The sequence below is a fragment of the Microchirus variegatus genome (genome assembly GCF_963457635.1).
Source record: "Microchirus variegatus genome assembly, chromosome: 16".
NCBI lineage: Eukaryota > Metazoa > Chordata > Actinopteri > Pleuronectiformes > Soleidae > Microchirus > Microchirus variegatus.
This window is the reverse complement of record NC_139817.1, coordinates 17,689,341-17,710,325: the sequence shown is the minus strand read 5'-3', so window position 1 is coordinate 17,710,325 and position 20,985 is coordinate 17,689,341. Positions and strand designations below refer to the sequence as shown.

Here is a 20,985-nt window from a genome sequence, read left to right as displayed (position 1 = left end):
TAATTTTATAAATTAATAAATCTAATACAATTCTTCCTTCTTTCTCTCACTCAACTGCACCTTTGTCACCATTATCTGGTGGAAAATGTTCTGTATTTGGTAAATGTTTTATTTATTTAGCACTTTGCTAGTCTTGATGACCACTCAAAGGGCTTTACTCAGTTTTGCCATTCACCCATTCACACCTACTGTATTTACTCACGCATCCATACAGCACATTTATGTGCAGCCATCAGAAGCAACTTGTGAAGGGTCTTGCCTTGGAAGAACATCGGCCTTCCTGTTGAAAGAAGACCCACTCTACCAGTGATCCACTGCCGACAAGAGTTCAAATAAAAGGGGGGAAAGCATTAGAAATATATTTTTGCATGAAATTAAAGTTATGATTGATGAAATGTTTTAAATGCCTGTTTTGTTTTTGATCAGACTCTTGAAAACAGCACAGTCTGTCATCTGAATTAATCCTTTTACCCCTGAATGTCACATTAGATGCGGCAGAAGGGAGACGTGCGAGGCACTTGTCCAACGGAAGAGTAGAAGCCCGTCACTGTAGGTCAAACACTAGAGGCAGGCTGAGTAAGTCTATAAGGAACCTGGTTGGGACTGCATGGCATTGTTCAGTCCCAATTTTCCACTCCATTAAATGTTCACTGCCGTCTTGCAGTTGACAGACATATGTGAAATCATTTGTTTTGAAAATCTTTTCTGTAACATTTCCTGTACTCTTGTTTCTTCCTTTATAATTTCACTTTCTTTTTTTATCCCATGACCTCTGTGCTTCAAGCAGGCTACACATATATGTACACATTATTAAGCTGAGCTGAATTCTTATGTTGCTGATGTAATGGTAGTACAGCGAGTTACTTGAAGATGAGGAACTGTCATCATTTATGAAATAGACATTTAATTACACTGAACTGCTTCCTCCACTAAATTGTGTACAATCTCTACTTTTGTTGATGTAGTTCGTCAATCAAAATGTTTTCCTCTGCGCAGGTCTCAGCAATCAGTCGCACATCTGTTTTTTTGAGGCAATGGATCAGAACTTCCAGTCATTGTCAATAAATTATGCCGTAACATAAAACTTTTGCTTTATCAATGGCTCCGTTGCTCAGCTTCTTAAAGCTCACATAGAGTGGTCCTGTTGCACATATGTTAGTTATGGAGGTCTACTTACATACATTAACTTGTTTTTGTGGTCAAAAACCTCCTAGTTGCTGTAAACGAGCCGATAGAAATCTGTCTTTTCTGACGCTGTCCTCAGCCGTGATATTTCAGACATAAATCTCACCCCCAGAAGACAAAGTGTGTTGTGATTAGCCAGCCAGTGTAGAGCCTTCCCAACTGTCTTGTGATTGGCCAGTACCCGGAAGTGACATAATTACCACATCCACTCTCAGAAGCACATCTCCCCCCTCTGGAGCGGTGGATGCACTGCTACTCATTATCAAAACATTGTTTTAACAATGTTTAAAAATAAATTCGTCACAACTCCCAGCCGCAGTCCCTTTATTGACTTTGACCCGGAGTCAGACCCAGAGTCAGAAGACACTGTTGCTCGTGAAACACCTTCACAACGGACGTTATTCTTCTTCTGCGGTTCAATGTACGCAACTGGATGTGCCCGGACTAGTGCCCGGAGCAGGAGGATCTGCTGTTCAGGAGAAATGCTGTTTACGTAACCTCACCGGGTTTTTTCAGAGATCTCACTGAGCCCGAGATTACAATAAAACACAGCGTTCTCAGCAATGGCTGAACTGTTTGTTTAGAAACAGTTCAGTGAACAAGGTAATGACGCAGATACACACTAAAAAACAGCGTTAATTTGAACTTCCAGTCTAGGTCTGCTTTAATAAAATCCCTCACCTCTCTCCATATTCAGCTACCTGAAGATTTCTGGCTTTCATGTCAGAAGTAAACAAAATTGTGTAAACTGCGTGAAATAATTTTATTGTGTTAATCTCGGCTATATTAATTGCAACAATTAACGTGTTAGCTTTGACAGCATTAGTTTTATTAGTTACCTTAAGGAATGTCCTGATCTGAAGTATCATAGTGTTTTCAGTGTTGTGCTGTGTGGTGCACACTCAGACCACCTGTTCAGTGACCTTGTGAAAAAGCAATATTTCCCCCCTTGTGATTGCAGTTTATGTCAGCTGCATGAGCTGTGTATTTAACTGCAAAAAAGACAGTAAAATGTAGTTTGAAGTGGGATTAATGGCTTGGATTTTTTTACTAAATCCATAAATGTTTTTTCAACAAGGCTTTTTGTGTGAGAGTTGCAGGACCAACAGATGAGTGGCTTCCTACTGAATTGCCCTGGCATTTAGCCATTGCAGCTACTGGGGACTATAAAAAGCTGGTTTGTGACCATGATTTTTTGATAGACAGGACTTATCTCAATATCTGTAATTGGTTCATATGGACCCAGCAGATATTGTGTGGTCACCGATCCACCACTTGATCCAGATTTAATGTGATCTTTTTATGAATATGTTAAGATGCAGTGTAAGTTCCTCATGTTTCTTTATCCATATCATTAACAAGAAATGTAAAGCAAAAACGGAAATTTGAGGACACATTTGAGCATGAACATCAAACAAGAAAAATCTTTGGATATAAAGCCAGACGCACTGGCGTCTCAGTTTCATGTAACTCCTGCTACACAGAATTCACCTGCAACAACAATAATAATCAAGAATAAAGAGCTCTCCATATCAGCAGATAACTGCATCCATTTATTAGATCTGGGGTGAAAATCTAAATAAATTGGGTATATATAAATAGGGTATTCAAGATAATCTGAAGATGCTTGTGTCTTCAGATTAGTCTCATGTTGACTCCTTCACTCTTTTGCTCTCTCTTGCTCTTCCTCCTTGTGTTTTGTGACCGTCACTATATAAATAACTTTGATTTTGCTGAAAGTTTTCTTCCTTGCTTTTTGCAAGTGAACTGATTTTGTTGCATGTGCTTGTTGCTTAAGCAGATCCTAAATCTGATTTGTTTTGCTGCTGTTGTTTTGGATAGCTTTTATAGCAGTTCAGTAACAACATGTTAATCCAATGGTAATCTCCTATTCGAGCAGTAATATTATGTAGAGGTTGACTGATATGGGTTTTTCTATAGCTGATGCAGATCTTTAGAGATTAATTGATACTTCTTTTGCCCATATATTGAGCTGATTTTGTTTTTTTTCTTCCTCCCTCTGATAAAATATAACTGTTTACTGATAGCAAATAATACAAAAAACTGCTTAACTTTATTAACTATAGCATGGAAACACTAATGATCTGTCTCTCCAATCAACTTGCACTGCAGTGCAATTATAGACAGTTTTTTTATATTATTAATACATGAGACTGGTCTTAAAACAGGTAATGCCCAGTTTAATATTCATTGATTGGAAAAGACTTGAAAATCATAGAAAATGCAGAGAAGAAGAGGAAGTTCACACAATCAGAAATCAAGGCCAAAACAATATGTTATACAGTGTCTTCATCACTAATGACAAAAAAGACTTATGGAGTGACAGCATGTGGCAGATGCTGTAAATGCAAAAGGTCAATGTTGCTGCTCCACAACAGTGCACATTTAAACAAGGCCTCAGGTATTTCCTAGTTCTTTTTTACTCTTGGCTCCACCATGACTCCACCCTCATCTCTAATACTGCAGCATCACGTCTCTGGACAGCATGGCTTGTACACCTTTATTGTGAAGTTAGTCATTCCTATCAATTAAGTCTTGAAAAGTCTGCAATTATTTTGCCTCAAGCTGTAAAAACCAAGCCATTATCTGGATATTACTGCAGAAGAATGATGGTGTCACTGTAATTACAGAATTATAACCACACCACTACCGTACTATTAATGTTATGTCTGAACTACTTTGATTTGATTTGAACCCCAACTGACAGCAAACCCCATCTGTCCCGCAGCTGCGTAACACAGGTCCAGTTCGAGGCACCACTGCTGCTCATGAGCAATGAGGCAAAGCAAACCAAACCCTGACCTGATGACGTCATCTGAGGCACGCCCACCGTGACAAGGAAGTGACCTCCACCCAATCACAAGCCTCCTGTTCACCCAGAAAATCATAGTTAAAAAAGAAAAAAAAGAAGAATTCTGTTTTTGCATACATGTAAAAGGAACAAAAAATGCACATAATGTAAATTGCCTGATAATGTAATTGTTAGTTGATTATTACAATGGGCTATGTTTTTATTCAGGTGCATCAACCGTAACTCAAGCCTTTTGAATTGATTAGCTTTTATGTCAACAGATTCCCACACAAATTGGTATAAGATGACTTTAGTAGGTTTTGGACCATTTCTGCTCCTCCCCACCCTCCTTTGTATTATAACAGTCTACTGAAATCCTCGTCTCCCTTCACTGTATTGTCTATATTCTTGTCTTGGTAAAAAGAACATTTGTCTAGATCTCCTCCCCCTGCGTTTCACTGTCTTTGGCAGTTGGTTGGAATACTGATTTTGTTTTGTTTTTCTTCCTCCCTTTCTTTTAGAATTTTTATATTTCAGGTTAAACAAAGTCTGCTTTACGGTTTAAAGCAAATATGCTCATGCATGAATGGTTCTTTGCGATTATTTCTTCCCACACATCCCTTACATTTTGGGTGCATTCCTTCTTCCTGCACACTTCTTGCCTCAAGACGTCTCACGTGCATGTGGACATCAGCAAAAACCCCTCGGTGAACTGCCAATTGCATGAGTGCAGTTACTGCAGCTGTTAATCAGAGAGTCTGTACAATACACCCATGTGTTTGTACTGTGATGTAGTGTGCTCCTTTGTAGCAACGCTACAATAACCATAGAGGATAATTATTTCTTAATAACAGTTTAATAATAACATCTGCTACAGGTATGTGTGTCAAATATTTAGTTTGACCTCCTCTTAGGGCGCTTTCACACCACTAGTTCGATTATTTGATCCGCACCAGGCAATACAATTGTTATTATGTAACATATGACTCCAGTGTGGTCCGCTTTAACACCAGCAAACGAACCAAAATTGGCCCGATTGACGTTTCATCAATGTATATATATCTTCCGGTAGAAAAGCGCCAATTTTGACTCACTGTGGAGCAACACGTTCGCACATTGCTACTTGCTCTGATCTTCGTTTATTACATTCTCTGTATTGGCCATTTTTGGCAAAATATCCTATTTGAGAATGAGTCGCGGCTGTGTCTGGAGAACAATCTGCTGATGCACTGGAGTCGGCGAAGACATAAGCGCGTCATTTCAGGCAGAGGAGACGCGCTATTTTCATGAATGTGGTCGTGCTAACTATGAGACGAAGATTGCTCCAAAGACCTACAAGGTAGGCTATGTCCATGGCATTTACTGCAGACCCATTTATATGGACCTACAGTCTATGGTTTGGACCCGAGTTTGCGTTCTCACCAGAGGGACCGCACCAGAGTCTGACATTTGGTGCGGAGTCAAGCGGACCGAGACCACCTCTTTTTGGCGGTCTCGGTCTGCTTGATTTGGTGCGGACCCGAGTGCGATTGATGCTTTCACACCAACGAAAACGAAACGAACTATAGTTTTTGGTTCAAATGGATCGTTTAGTGCGCACTAACTGCTGTTAGTGTGAAAGCGCCCTTACCCCTACTCTCTTAAACCTGGAGTGGAGCCCTAAATAATGTTGCTGGTAAAACCTTTTGTCCTATTACTTTATGTGGAACAGGCCCAAGGCATAAGATCAGTCATTAACAATTCATCACCAGAAGTCCCCAAATAGTTTGTTGAGGGAAAAAACATTTTAACGTATTAAAGAAAATCTGGATATCTTCACTAATATCTTAATGGTGTCAAGCTCAAGTTTTTTGGTTTTATTTTGTAGATGATTTCTCATTTAGTGCACATTTGTGTATCTATTTTTAAAAGTTTTAAAAACCAAAGTCATTAACCTGGTTCACCTTTTAATTCAAGTTCAGTATCACCGCTCTGCTTCACTTTGAAAACAAAAGTGGAAGTTAATACAAGGCCCTCTAAGGTTAGTGTAAATAACACAACTATAATTAGTTCAGTTGAAAGTGTTACATTGGTATCAATAATAGTTATTAATAATAATAATAATAATAATAGTAGCACTGGCTACTCTGGGATGGTGGGAAAGGGCCCTCCAAGTCAATTTCAGCTGAGGGCCCCATAAAGGCTTGGGCCGGCCCTTACTGCTTGTCCACTCACATCATTCTGTTCCAAATGCTAATGATGACAGAATTTGACAGTCAAGGTAGTTTATTTTTGAGCAGATGGTTTTAGCCAGTTGTGTGGATGTTTGGCACAGCTTTTGAGAGACAAGCATTTTAGGTGTTTTTAGGCTGTATTATTTATTCTCATCCATTTTTATTGCATAAAAAAGAATGCAAGGTTGTGCTGAACGTTTGTGAAACTGTTTTACCAACAGACTGAATGAATGAGACTTGACAGGTTTTTTTAATTATTATTATTTTCACCGCATCGCTTCTGTCTTTGGGGCTGCATTGACTTGACTTTAAGGTTGAAGCTGCTCTATCACAGCAAGAGCTGAGTCTTTACTTCTACTTTTAATCTTGTGTGGCTACTTTTGGCCTCTTGAAAAAAAATATTTTGTGATTTTTTTTTTTTTTATGATCAAACAGCTTTGTGACATCTCTTCAGTCAGGTGTTTTGGAGACTCCCACACCTGACTGAAGAGATGTCACAAAGCTGTTTGATCATAAAAAAAAATCACAAAATATTTTGTTGTCATAACCATTGTGTGTGTGTGTGTGTGTGTTGAACAGGTTAAAGGAGATTACAACGTGTTCATTGTAATAGAAATAAAAAAAGTACATCGGAGGTTCACAGCTGCTATACTGTAACTGCTGAAAGTATTTCAAAGGAAGGTTGTGGTGTTGTCACTTGAGTGGATGACGGTGGGTAGTCGATATGTTTCCATGCACCAATAAAGTCATGCTATGACTTTTAATTAATTGGACTCCAGTTCTTTGTCCTAGCATACAAGTACTAGTGGGGTATTGAATTATTGTTTGTAGGTGGTTGCCAGTCTAGCTAGTTATTAGCATGTCTTTAGTTGTTGCATGTCCTACCATTCGTGAACTTAAATATACCCAATTCCTTAAGCTGTAGAGTATCGTCAGTCCAAAATCTGAAGCCACCTTTATTTCACCATTGTTTGTGTCGCAGTTTGCACCAGCTTTTTTATTATTATTTATCGGTGTTAGCTGTGCATTGGAAATGTGGAGCATGTGAATAACCAGTTTGAGTTAAACTCTGGACTGACATGCAGTAGCAGCTCGACTTTCAATTGCATAATCTGGGTGTTTTAGCCTGATTTTGAGAAAAAAAATTTTGCACAATTTTGGGAGAAGCCAGTACACAGAAGACAATAGCAGCTATGTTTACATGTAGAAAATTCCTAGATTTGTTACGACTGGAATGTATAATTCTATTGTTTACATGGAGGTAAAATTATTTTATCACAGAGAAATGTGCTCTACTGCACAGTAGTAGAACATGTTAGATGTGACGGAGTGACGGAGCATTCATCAGCAGTTCTTTCAACTGTGTTGTTTGCCGAAGATTCACAAGTGAGTCCCAGAATGGGGCAGTTCCAGTTTCCGGGCTGGCATTCTTGCTGCTGAATTCAACTTAACCGAGAAAGGAACAAATCATCTAACATGTAGACAAGTTCTAGATGTTAGCGGAGGCTGTGCACAGAGGGATGCCGCAGGGTTGCTCCCTCATGAAGCTGAAATGTAAATTAAGCCATGTTGAATCCCTCAGGGCTAACTACAGTGTTAACGTTTAACATTACCTACTAAGTGGCGCACTAGTGCTTGTATACAAGGACACTCTAGTTCAACTAAGTAGTAGAGCAACAACTGTAGCTGTGCATGGAAATGTACTGTGGTTGCATGTGTAAAATGGAACAAAGTTGCCCACCTTGTTGTTGCTCATACTATAGTTTAATTGAAGCTCATCTGTGCAGATGAATGTACAGCATTGGACATCAATGTGTCAGGAACGCCTGGAAGCACTGACATGTTTCACAAGCATGACATGGAGCCATTGCAGCATCATCATTTTCCAATACATGAGAACCAGTTAATTCACTAAAACCTAGGTTTAATACATGAATACCCCCCCCCCCCCTCCCAGTTTCTGTTTGTTTTGGTAAGCTTTTATGAGTTCTTGAACTGCATCAGTTGAAGATTCAATAAAAGGGCAGCACCCAGATCAAGTTCAGATCAATGCAGCTTGATCTTGTGTCTTCTGAGAGAGTGAAAATCACAACAGGAGGCACCCTGTGTTAAGACTTGAGCGGCGAGAAGAGGCTGTGTTATGTACACGTGTGTAGCGTTACCAGTCACCAGATGCCAGGGTTTGACCGTGAGCGGAGGTATTAGAAGTTTGCAGAGCAGACCCCCAATCCAAAATACTGTTTTCTTTATTGCAATCATGAACAAGCACTTGCAAAAATCTACTGTTGTTGTTTTTTTGTTTCCAAAATGAAAGATCCACAATGTATTACATTTTCTCTTTTCTGATATGGCAAAATTCAGGGGGAAAATAGTGAATAGAAAACAGTTGGTCCTTTTGTTTGTTGTTTTTCACAGACGTAGAGCTGTAACAGAAGGTCTAGACAATGGAACATGACAGAATATCTAATAAATTTGAACAAATAAGAGGATTTGTGTGCAGTTTCCTTTGCTTTTTGATAACAAATTACTCTGTCTATAGTTGTGATCCATCACATTTCAGAGTACCTTTTAGAGACGAATATATCAAAGAAATTGTAATGTTTAAAACCAGAGCCCCACAGAATCATGGATTCTTCATTTGAGTTTAAAGTCTTTTAATTTGGTCTTAATATGAATTCAAACAGTAAGACGGGGAAGATTTAGGTGTGATTTATCAACAGAAAAGTTTCATATATTAGGGCTAAACAATTCTATTTTATTTCTTACATTTCGTTCTCATACATGTTGGAAACAGTTAATATCTTTATATTATATTTTAAAATGAATAATATTTTTGTATATATATATATGTGTAGGTCTATACTTCTATATTCCCTCCCCCTCTTAGATATTTATACATATTTTCATATTCTGTATTTTTACTTCACCCTACGGAGTGGGAGTGAAGTATTGCTTTTGGTGGCTGTGTCTGCATTTGCACTTCCCACCATGACCAACAGAGGGTGCCAGAGCCTTGTTGTGTGAATGGGGTGAAGTTTGGCATCTCTGCTTGCCTTGTTTTGGCACACAAAGGAACTCTTCCTGAATCTTAAATGTTGAGATCACAAGTGCACTAAAGTAGTAGTAGTATAGACACACATTCACTAGTAGTAAAGTAGTAAGTGACATGCGGTCAGGGTAGGCAGTGCCTACCCTAGGCTGTCAGGGAAAATTTGAGGTTGAGTTCATGTAAGGTTTGATTATTTTTCAAAATGTTGTATTTTTTAATTTCAGATAACTTTGAATGTGTCCCCATTTAGTGATTTTCATAATCTAATAAAAGCGACCCAACAGTGCTGTTTTCTGGTCAGGCAGCAGCTGCACAAGCCGTTCACCATAACGTTCTATTACAGAGCAAAGGGACAGACCTGCTCTGCTTTTCTGTCTCATCGCCGTGAATGTGAGTGTGTGTTTGCACATGCGCAGTCAGTTTCCCGTATAGTTAAAATGTACGTCAAAAAGCACAATGCTACGCTGCTTATTGGCGTAACTGTACTATGTTTGTGCTGCATTTACGTTCACATTGCTTTCGTGAATTGTCAACACACCGTCACGCCCTCTCGCTGTTTTACGTCCAGCTATTTAGTGGGAGGTGTAATGATGGCTCTACAAGAAAGGCTTAAACATTTTTTAAGGCTGGCATTTGATGAAAAACAGCAGCTTTTATCAGAGGGAGACCCACGCCTGAGCTACAGGACCTTCTCCAAAGGAAGGGACAGAAAGTTATACATACTTTTCAAAGGAGTGGTATAAGAAAAAGGACAGAGCAACTGTAAACTGTAAACTCTCACACACACACACACACACACACACACACACACACACACACACACACACACACACACACACACACACAGTTTAAGTTTCTGTTATAGTACACTTCTTGATATTCTCAGATTGCATGGTGCACTGTCTGCACGTATGAAATACTAATTTAGTGTGTGTACGTCTTGTTCTGTGACGGCCTGACTACCCTAGAGCTCACCGCACGTCAATGAAAGTAGTAGTAAAATCACAATCAGGTATTTTCCCTCAATTATTTAGTCCCTCTATATAGAATATAATAATGCAGCCTGAGGGAGACACTAACCAGTGTCTTTTTGACCCGGTCCCAAGCCTGGATAAATGCAGAGGGTTGTGTCAGTAAGGGCATCTGGTGTAAAACCGGATCGGTTGAGGCCTGGGTTAACAAAGACCGCCATTGTTACCGATAACCTACAGAGTAACAGTGGAAATTGGGCTACTGTGGGTCGAAGTGGAAGGAGGAGAGGAGGAAGGCGTGTTCAAAAGCAGAGAGAGAAGAGGAAAGATTCTGGGATTGAGAGTCAGGACTGTGAATATTGGGACAATGATGGGAAACGCTAGAGAGTTGGTTGACATGATGCAGAGAAGGAAGGTGGATATACTGTGTGTCCAGGAGACCAGGTTGAAAAGAAGCAAAGCGGGAAGCTTAGGTACAGGTTTTAAGTTGTATTACTATTGTTGTGTTTCAACTTAGTAATTGGTGGGAAAATATTAATACAAATGATTAATTATTTTTAATAATTAATTTTGTTATTAATTTCTTAAAAACGGGGCACCACTCCTCAAGGCGAGGAGATGACAGAGAAACTGTCACTTAACGACCTTCAAGTGTCTCTCGACTATCAGTTATCACTAATTAATAATAAGTAAATTAGTATTAATTAATAATTAACAAGGAAGGTATGAGATCGTACACTGGCTTCTTTCAATAACCCTTTGTCACAAACAAGCAAGCACAAAAGACAGAAAAAAGTAAAGGGTTAACATTTATTAAAGCATTAAAATGAATCAATAACAGCAATAAACATCAATCCCTAAATCAGAAATAACTGCTGGTAAAAATGTTTCAATATAAAAGAAAGAAAGTAAAATAAAATAAAAAGGGGTACGGATCTGAGTGCAGGAATGTGTGTGTGTGTGTGTGTGTGTGTGCGTGTAAAAAGGGGGCGTGTCACTTTGGCAGCAGGTAACAGGAAGGGAACAAAACAAAGCCAAAGTAAAACAGGAAGCAACAAACAAAGCCAAAAGGTAAAAGAAGGAGGGGTCTCTGACGGTTGTCACGGTGACGCGCCTCCCACTTCCGGGTTACCAAAAGGTACGTCACGTGAAAATGGCGTCACTCGCTGTTACCGTGAGGCGACACGAGATGGCACTCGTGCTCTGATTTCTCCACTCAGCTCTTCCGTCTTTCACCAGCAGAAGCGCTGAGTAAAAGAGGAGAGTTGAAGGAGGAAATGAAATCAGCAGTGACGTGGAAAATTTAAAGGGAATGACGGCGGGAAGTGAAATAGACAAAGGAACGGGTCTGATCAGAAAACTTCTGTAATCACACAGTTTATTCGGCTTGTCCGACTTAAACTGTGGTTCTTACAGATCACTGAAGTTTCCTCTAAATGAGTGATCGCGGGCTGTGTTGAGGACACAGGATCGCGACACACGGTGACAAATCACAGTACAAAAGGGGAGAAACAGGAGAATAATAACCAAATTCGACCACACAGATTAGCGAGAGTTTGTCTCGTGAGCCTGCCTTCTTATCGGTCAAATTAAGCTTCTATTACGATCGCGGCTGGCGCTGCGCGCAGAGCGAAAGGCACAAAGAATAATAAACAATCGATCAGCTGGGCGGACTGCGCAGCGGTGTTTCCACTAAACGGTCTGCTAGCTTAGCTCACAGGTATTATTCTACACAAGTTACAGACGATGAAAGAAAATAAAAACACATAAACAATAAAAAGAAACTACGGGGTGCACTCCCGTGTTTATAATAAGCTCTGAATAGCCGTGGTTCAGTCGGTGGTTCAATCTGTTCTTCGGCCAGTACCGTTATCAGAGAACAGGAGCGGGCGTCTCGTTGCACGGCTCTGAGGCTGTGTAATACGTCGTTCACCACTCACGACAGGGACAGCTAGTCGACAGGGATTTAGGAGCACGGTCTCCTATTCTTCACAGCTTGGCCAGCAAGAATGGAGTTCTTTGTGGTGGTGATGATCCTCCCCAAAGAACAGACGTCCGCTCACGCTAAGAGTCAATCCGAAGAGGTCATAAAAGTGACTTGAATTCCGTTTTGTTACCTTTGCCTCGTGGGCGTGGCCTCCCGTGATGTCCACCAATGGGTAAACGGCTGCCTGCCGTGGACGTCATCTGCTGCACTGGGTTGTGGGGGATGAGTACATCACAGCTGGACGCCTTGGGGGGATGGATGGTGTCCTTTGTTCTCCACCATGTGGCTCTTGGGGTCTTTCAGACCGCCATTTTAGGTCTCAGCTGCATTCAGGCTTTCCCAAAGAGGACAGTGAGGCCTCATAGTCATGCTGGGCCCAACACTATGGTATTGATAGGAAGAGACATGGAGTAGGGGTTATCCTAAAGGAGGAGTTTGTTAGGAATGTACAGAAGGTGAAAAGAGTATCAGATAGACTGATGAGTCTGAAGCTTGAAATTGAAGGTGTGATGCTAACTGTTGTTCGTGGCTATGCCCCACAGGTGGGATGTGAGTTAGAGGAGAAGGAAACATTCTGGAGTGAGGTAGATGAAGTGATGCAGAATATCCCCAAAGGTGAGAGAGTGGTAATTGGTACAGACTTCAATGGACATGTTGGTGACAGAAATAGAGGTGATGAAGAAGTGATGGGGAGGTTTGGTATCCAGGACAGGAACACAAAGGGACAGATGGTGGTAGACTTTGCAAAAAGGATGGAAATGGCTGTAGTGAACACTTTTTTTTCCAAATGAGGCAGGAGCATAGGGTGACTTATAAGAGCGGAGGTAGGAGCACACAGGTAGACTACATCTTGTATAGATGATAATAATGTGAAGGAGATCAGTGAAAAGTAGTTGTTACGATATTCCCTTATGGGAATATCGATGAGACTTAATATGGAGGACTCGGATGCAGACAGGACAGCGAGGAAGATTTAAACGGTTTATTTAAAATAAGTAAGTAAATTAAATACAGCTAACACAAGTAAATACACAAGGTGATTATGTATGTGTGTGCAGGAGTCAGTCTGTCGCTGGCAGGCGAAGGAACAGCCGTTCCCATGTGGCAATTAAAGTTCATGGATGTTGTTCCAGCCAGGAACGAACTCACTCGGTTAGCTGCTCAGGTGACGAGGGTGAGTTGGAGAGTGGCGGCTGTCCGGGAGGAGACGAATCGTAGGTAGAGCTTCGGCAGGTGAGTTGACGAATGGAGGAAATCACGGAGGACGGGGAGGTCCACAGTGAGCAGTGGTTGCTGTGTGATGAGGAGACGAAGAAGACGAAGCAGGCGGTAAACGGAGGTGATCCCAGGAGAGTGGTGATCGGCCACTGACCCGTGACGAAATCGACGGCGATGTGTGACCATCGATGATGAGGGATGGAGAGGTGGTTGAGGAATCCTGCAGGTGGGCGATTCGAAGTCTTCCCTCGGGCACAGGTGGGACAGGCCGAGACGAAGGCCGCGGCGTCTTGGGGAAGGGTAGGCCACCAAAACCGCTGCCTGATGAACTGGACTGTGCGGGAGGTCCCAGGATGGCAGACGAGTTTCGAGGAGTGTCCCCATTGTAGCACCTCCGATCGCATGGCCGTCGGAACGAAGAGCCGATTAGGAGGGCCTCCACCAGGATCAGGTTTGTCCACTTGAGCCCTGCGTACTCTTGTCTCCACAGGCCATGATGCAGCGCCCAGGATGCAGGAGGGTGGCAGGATCGGGTCGGGTTCCGGGTCCGGAGGATCAGGAGAGTAAAGGCGGGATAAGGTTTCGGGTTTGACATTCCGGGTCCCAGGGCGGAATGTCAGTGTGAAGTCGAAATGTCCCAGGAAGAGGGCCCACCGAGCCTGCTGGGAGTTTAGGCGTTTTGCGTTCTGAAGGTAGGCCAGATTCTTGTGGTCGGTCCACACCACGAATGGTTGGACGGTCCCCTCCAGCCAGTGTTATTCCTGCAAAGCAAGGACGACAGCAAGGAGCTCCTTGTTCCCTACGTCGTAGTTCTTCTCCGCAGGTGATAGGCGGCGGATGAAGAAGGCGCAGGGATGGAGCTTCTGGTCGCCTGGGTCGCGCTGAGAGAGGACCGCCCCCACTCCAGTGTCAGAGGCGTCGACCTCCACCGTAAACTGCCTCTCGGGATCTGGATGGGACAGGATCGGTGCAGAGGTGAATCTCTCCTTCAAGTGTTGGAAGGACGAGTCGGCTTCATCGGACCAAAGGAAAATCTGCTTAGAAGAAGTGAGTTTAGTTAGTGGTTCTGCAATGCGACTATAGTCCCTAATAAACCTGCGATAAAATTAATTCAGTCCTCTGTAGTCGATGCAGAGTCTGAGGGATCTGTCCTTCTTCTGGACGAAGAAGAACCCTGCACCGATGGGAGAAGAGGAGGGACGAAATCAAACCAGCTGCCAGAGATTGATTCACATAATCCTCCATGCTCTGGCGTTCTGAGCGGGAGAGGTTGTAGAGATGCCTAGATGGTAGGGAGGACCCAGGTAGCAGGTGGATAGCACAGTTGTAGGGACGATGAGGTGGCAAGGAGAGGGCCCGGTCCTTGGAAAAAACCTCAGCGAGGTCGTGGTACGTCTCAGGAAATGCCAGAGAGGTTAGGTGGTTCAGGAACCGGCTCCGTTTTTGCTGTGGGACCTGGCTGGGCGGAGCGAAGACACCGAGAATGGCAGTTGATGCTCCAACTGGAGAGCTGACCAGTGGACCAGTTGAAGGTCGGGTTGTGGGTGGCCAGCCAAGGAAGTCCCCGGACAATAGGGGCCGATGAGTAGGGAATCAGGAACAACTGGATCTCTTCTCGGTGGTTGCCGGAAAGCGTTATGGCGAGAGGTACTGTGCGGTGGGTAACTTCAGCCAATGGCTTGCCGTCCAGGTCACAAATAGTCTTTGGTTTAGGGAGTGGAACACAAGGAATCCCAGTCTGTTGGGATATACTGGAGTCAATGAAACTCTCATCGGCACCTGAGTCGATGAGACCGGTGAGGGGAATGGAGTCTTGACCCCACCGTACTTGGCCAGCCAGGGTTACTCGGGTTGGAGCTGGGCAGGAAACAGCTCTGCTCACCAGCACTCCTGCGTGCGAAACCTAAAAGACCTCAGTATTTTGATTTTGAATGTAGTAACCGTTTTTGGCCACATTCTTACATATGACACCTTTAAGACATCACCATATTTTTTTCCAAAGACTGTTCTATATTAATAGAAAAAATTGAAGAGGTGCCCCACACCAACGACGCCTCATTTTGCATATACATTTAGTCAAGACCGCTAAATGGATTGCGAGTGCTATTTTGCCCATCTGAGAGGCACAATCGTCTTTGTGCCCTGTTAGTAGATCAGCATCAACACAAATTTGCGTGTGCAATCCCATTTGTGCGTTTTTGCATGTGCAAAGCTTTTCAGGCCCTTAATCTGATGTACTCATGGCAAACATGAGGGAAGAACTTATACCTTTCATTTTCAGAAAGTTATACCTTTCTGAAAATGATAATGGGGATGATTCCCCCTTATGGTATGGGATGCAGGTAAGGCTGTTTTGAGATGAAATGTCATTGTGAAATTGGCACTGCAAAAGAAGATCAGACGGGAGAAATGTGATAAACTAGAAAAAGAGCTGGGGGAAAAAAATGTGAAAAAAAAATCTGCAAAATTCTTGCATACAAACTAACAACAAGCAGAGCAGGTAGTACATAAAATTAAAGACCCAATCACCAAACAAATGAAACATGAGTTCCAAGACATTCACAGTTGTTTTGAAAAATATTACAAAAATCTATATGCCCGGATGACCTGCAAGGAGGACAAATGCTACTGCTTGGGGCCCCAAACCGATAGGGCCCCCCCAACACTCGGAGCCTGAGGGCAGTTTTTACTGAAATGTGCAGTGACCAGCCGCCTCCCCGTCCCCCTTCAACAACAATGGGCGATTTGCAATGACATCTCAGTAGGAAACCTCCCTAAAGGGGCCCCACCTCACTTTAACCTCTGTGAAGTTATCGTTCTGCAAGTTGGAAAATGAAGAGGATTATTTACAGTGTAATTCATATCTTATTTTACTCAGTTTATATATGTTTTCAGTTATTTACAGTATTTTATATTATATTTATAATAATAATATTTATATTGTTTTATAATGTGGGTTCTGTACAGTGTAATGTTTGTTTTTTTTACGAAGTTTATATCTATTTTTTTTGTTGTTAGATTACTTGTAACACAGTGGTGATGAACACTGGTTGATAGGAAGGTCCCCCTGGGAATTTTTGCCTAGGGCCCCTACGGACTCTAGAATCGCCTCTGAGCACACACTCCGTGTGACACAAACACACACAGCTGCAGCGTCTATGCAGCCGGTCACAATCACACACCAGACTCCTTATATAATGAGATGTTTGATTTTAGACGTTTCCCCCGGTAATTGTTGGAGATTAACCCACGTTTTTAAGATTATTACGTTAGTTGATCTACAGTTGTGTAAGACTTTTCTTCCTGTGACGTCCTCTGGTCAATCAGTCAGTCTCAGTCTGGCGATGTCACACAAAGGCCGTTTCTCAATATCCATACTGCACAGAGCAGCGTTACCTCGGCCTGTCCTGATGAAATGATCCGCTGGTTCAGACGGCTCCGTCATTACATAGTTGGTGTGATCGATAGATTTGTTGTTTTTAATGCAAACGTTTTGACCTGACACTTTTGTTTAATATTAATGTTTCATTTAATGTAACTTTGAATTTTAGATTTTATTAAAGTCGCACTTTCATTGTATATGTATTTACATATAATGGACACATTTTATAGTGTATAAAATATTTAAAATGTGAAAATAACAACAATATATGTATTTATTAAAAGTATTTTATATGTTCATTCATCAACACTGTAGGTGGCGGTAATGAGGACGGTCCGTGTACGTTTTGATCATTTGTTTTTTCATTGAAACCAATGAACGAGAAACGGAAATACACCGGTTGTTTCGTTTTTTCCCGTTTCCGGTTCAAAATGAAAAAAACGAGAAAACCAAATTCAAATAAACGGCCCGATTTTGGTTTTTGCAAATTCCTTTTTTCGTTTTTCCTTTATTAATTATCAGTATCACGGCGGTGATACCGGAAGCAGAAGTGAGGCGTTAAAACTTCAAAATAAAAGCGCGCTAACTTATTTTCATACATTTTATACCGTTCTCGTTATACACCGGTATGTAGTACATTTATTTTTTGGTAAGTGAAGCTATAACAGCTGGTTGTTTGGAAGAAGGAGAAGTAGGCTATAATTATTTTAACTGAGTATGTGAATTCATATTGTTGAAAACCTTTAACCTGCCTAAATAAAGAGCACCAGCAGGGGTCCCCATCACCCACAGTCAAGACTGACACGGCTTACAGTTTTTCTCAATTGTTTACACACAAATTCTGGTACTTGAGACACAATGACCACAACAGGTAACTCATGAACCAACACTCTGAACCAACTCTGCTAAACTACAAGCACAATTCCTGCTTTACACTCAAATTGCAGTTCTAAAACACACTTTTTTCAAAACACTACACACAATTCTCTGCATTTGGCACAATTTTCATGAAGAAAATCTCTTGTTTTCACAATGAACACACTGTCATTCAAAATTCTAAAGTTAATTTCCCTACTATGCAAACTGACTCATCACATGGGAAAACACCTGTCACACAGGTTTACAATTTGCAATCAGTGCGTTAGCATAAAAGGGTTCTGTTTTGTATGTAGACCACTGTATGTGCAACTTTGTGTTGGTTGGGATGTACACTGTGTACATTGTTTTTGTGGGAAATATATAGGAATACAATATATTTGTTATTGTGTATTTGTGTGTTTTGAGTATAAAAATAATCCATCCATTATCTACCACTTCATCCTCCACCAGAGGGTCGCAGGGTGACATAGGGAGATCAGCGGGGTCACACCCTGGACAGTTCACCAGTCCATCACAGAGCCTATAAAAACAATATTCTAAAATATTTTACACACTTATGTATGTACTGTCTGTAGTAAGTGTAACACTAAACACTAAAAAAGGTCTAAGTCATTATGATCGATGAAGAAGAAGTGTTTTCCATTCATCATAGTGTTTTACATTGATCACATCAGTGTTCAACTGGTTCTTATAAATGTTTATTCATGTGTGTCATTTGAAAACAAAATACCATTTTGAGAAGAAATAACATTGTTTTGAATGTAAAGTTTCATTTTGCAGGAGAATTGAGATGTTTTGCCCATTGTGTGTGTGTTTTTGGATTTTGTGTGTAGAGTTCTGAGAGCATGAGGCATGCTTTCAGAAAATGTGTGTAAACAATCGAGAAAAACTGTAAAAGAAAGAAAGAAAGATAGATAGATAGATAGATAGATAGATAGATAGATAGATAGATAGATAGATAGATAGATAGATAGATAGATAGATAGATAGATAGATAGAATAGCTTGTATACACCATATGTTTTATCTATATTATATATATTTTTTCCATTTCAGAACCACCCATACCTCCATGAAGGGATGAGGATGTGTAGCAATAAATAAGGACTGTTGAAAAAGTAAAGAGTCATGTGGTGTCTTCTTAACAAACACCCTTCATCACTTACCACACAGTCACCGTACCACCAGTGCTCGTTTTTGAACTTCATCTCTGAATCATCATCATCATCATTTGACCTCAACTCAGACATAAACCTGCATGTTCTTCTGGCCTAACTCTGCTGTCATGTGCAAGCATCTTTGACAGCTCAGATTGGTTTATCTAATGTAACCTAAGCTATTCAGTCAAACAAATCACACTGTGCTATAAACTGAGTCAACACTGTTTTAGGAGAGAACTATGGCATTTTATCAGCCTGAAACGTGGAGCGCTCAACTACTCACAAGATATTTCTCTATCCTTTACACTCCAATGTATTATAAGACAAAACAAAACATGATGTTATACAATGTGTCTAGTTTCAGTGGCATGAATACGTTTTATAATGTTAACATAATCATAGCCTCGCACAAATGAAATCAACATAAACATAAATGAAACTATGGCTGCAGAACACTGACTTTGAAGGAAAAGGGAAGGCCACTTTCCAAGGCCTAAAATAATGTAAAACAGGCTTCAAATGCTGAAAATATCTAGCAATGTCAATCAGGCCTATGAGCTCACATGTGATATGTTCTGTCACATAGGTGCAACAGCATTCTTACATCTGAGCACTGCAAAGTAAAAACAATGGAAGTGAAATCTAAGTCTCCAAATATACTGTGAGCTGAGACAATACAGTGAGCAGTCACACTGTATAGTGACTACAGTGTATCATATTTACATTTCATGTTGTCATGAGATGTTGAACATATTTTATTGACTCAAACTTAAAAACCTACTGGTGTGTATTCAGCATATGTATTATTACAGACTGATATAGATAGCCTTGATATGAAATCCTAGTTGGATCACTGACTGACAATGAATACTTTTTTTTAATCTTCAAAACTAAAGACGTGTCTATTTACACCCAAGAGTGAACACTTACAAGGAGTCATGGTGGGTGAGTGGGCACTAGTCTCGTGTTCCCCATTTTTATATTTCCATTGAAACTATACACATTGTATAACATCATGTTATGTTTGGTCTTATAATACACTGGAGTGTAAAGGGAGAAGATGGAGAAATATCTTGTGAAACAGTGTTGACTCAGTATATAGCATAGTATAGTATATAGTGATTTGTTTGACTAAATAGCTGATGTTACATTAGATAAACCTATGGTGTGAGCTGTCAAAGATGCTTAGAAGATGACAGCAGAGTTAGGACAGAAGAACATGCAGGTTTAAGTCTGAGCTGAGGTCGGATGATGATGATGATGATGATGAGAATTATATGATACAGTGATGAAGTTCAAAAACGAGCACTGGTGGTGTGGTGACTGTGTGGTAAGTGAAGCCAGGTCTACTGAAGGGTGTTTGTTAAGAAGACGCCACATGACTTTTTACTTTTTCAACAGTCCTTATTTATTGCTACACTTCCTCATCCCTTCATGGAGGTATGGGTGGTTCTGAAATGGAAAAAAATATATAATATAGATAAAACATATGGTGTATGGTGTACAAGCTATTCTATCTATCTATCTATCTATCTATCTATCTATCTATCTATCTATCTATCTATCTATCTATCTATCTATCTATCTATCTATCTATCTATCTATCTATCTATCTATCTATCTATCTATCTATCTATCTATCTATCTATCTATCTTTCTTTCTTTCTTTCTTTCTTTCTTTCTTTCTTTCTTTCTTTATTTCTTTTAAGCCGTGTCAGTCTTGACTGTGGGTGATGAGGACCCCTGCTGGTGCTATTTATTTAAGCAGGTTAAACGTTTTCAACAATATGCATTCATATACTTAGTTAAAATAATTATAGCCTACTTCTCCTTCTTCCAAACAACCAGCTGTTATAGCTTCACTTACCAAAAATAGATATACTACATACCGGTGTATAACGACAACGGTAAAATATATATATATATATATATATATATATATATATGAAAATAAGTTAGCGCGCTTTTATTTTGAAGTTTTTACGCCCCACTTCTGCTTCCGGTATCACCGCCGTGATATTGATAATTACGAAACGAAAAACAAAAAAAGGAATTTGCAAAAACCAAAATCGGGCCGTTTATTTGAACATGGTTTTTCGTTTTTGGTTCAAAACGAAAAACCATGTTTGT

General features: G+C 40.7%; 1 protein-coding gene across 1 annotated transcript in view; it reads left to right on the top strand.

Moving 5' to 3' along the window:
* The window catches only part of LOC310938088 (phosphatidylinositol transfer protein beta isoform-like), a 52,621-nt gene extending 44,125 nt beyond the window's left edge, over positions 1 to 8,496 (top strand). The window contains exons 11-12 of the mRNA XM_083902509.1: positions 490 to 576; positions 3,935 to 8,496. Of these exons, the coding sequence (XP_083758635.1) occupies positions 490 to 537 (48 nt within the window). The 3' untranslated portion in view covers positions 538 to 576; positions 3,935 to 8,496. The remainder of the gene's footprint in view (positions 1 to 489; positions 577 to 3,934) is intronic.
* The last annotated feature ends 12,489 nt before the right edge of the window (positions 8,497 to 20,985 follow it).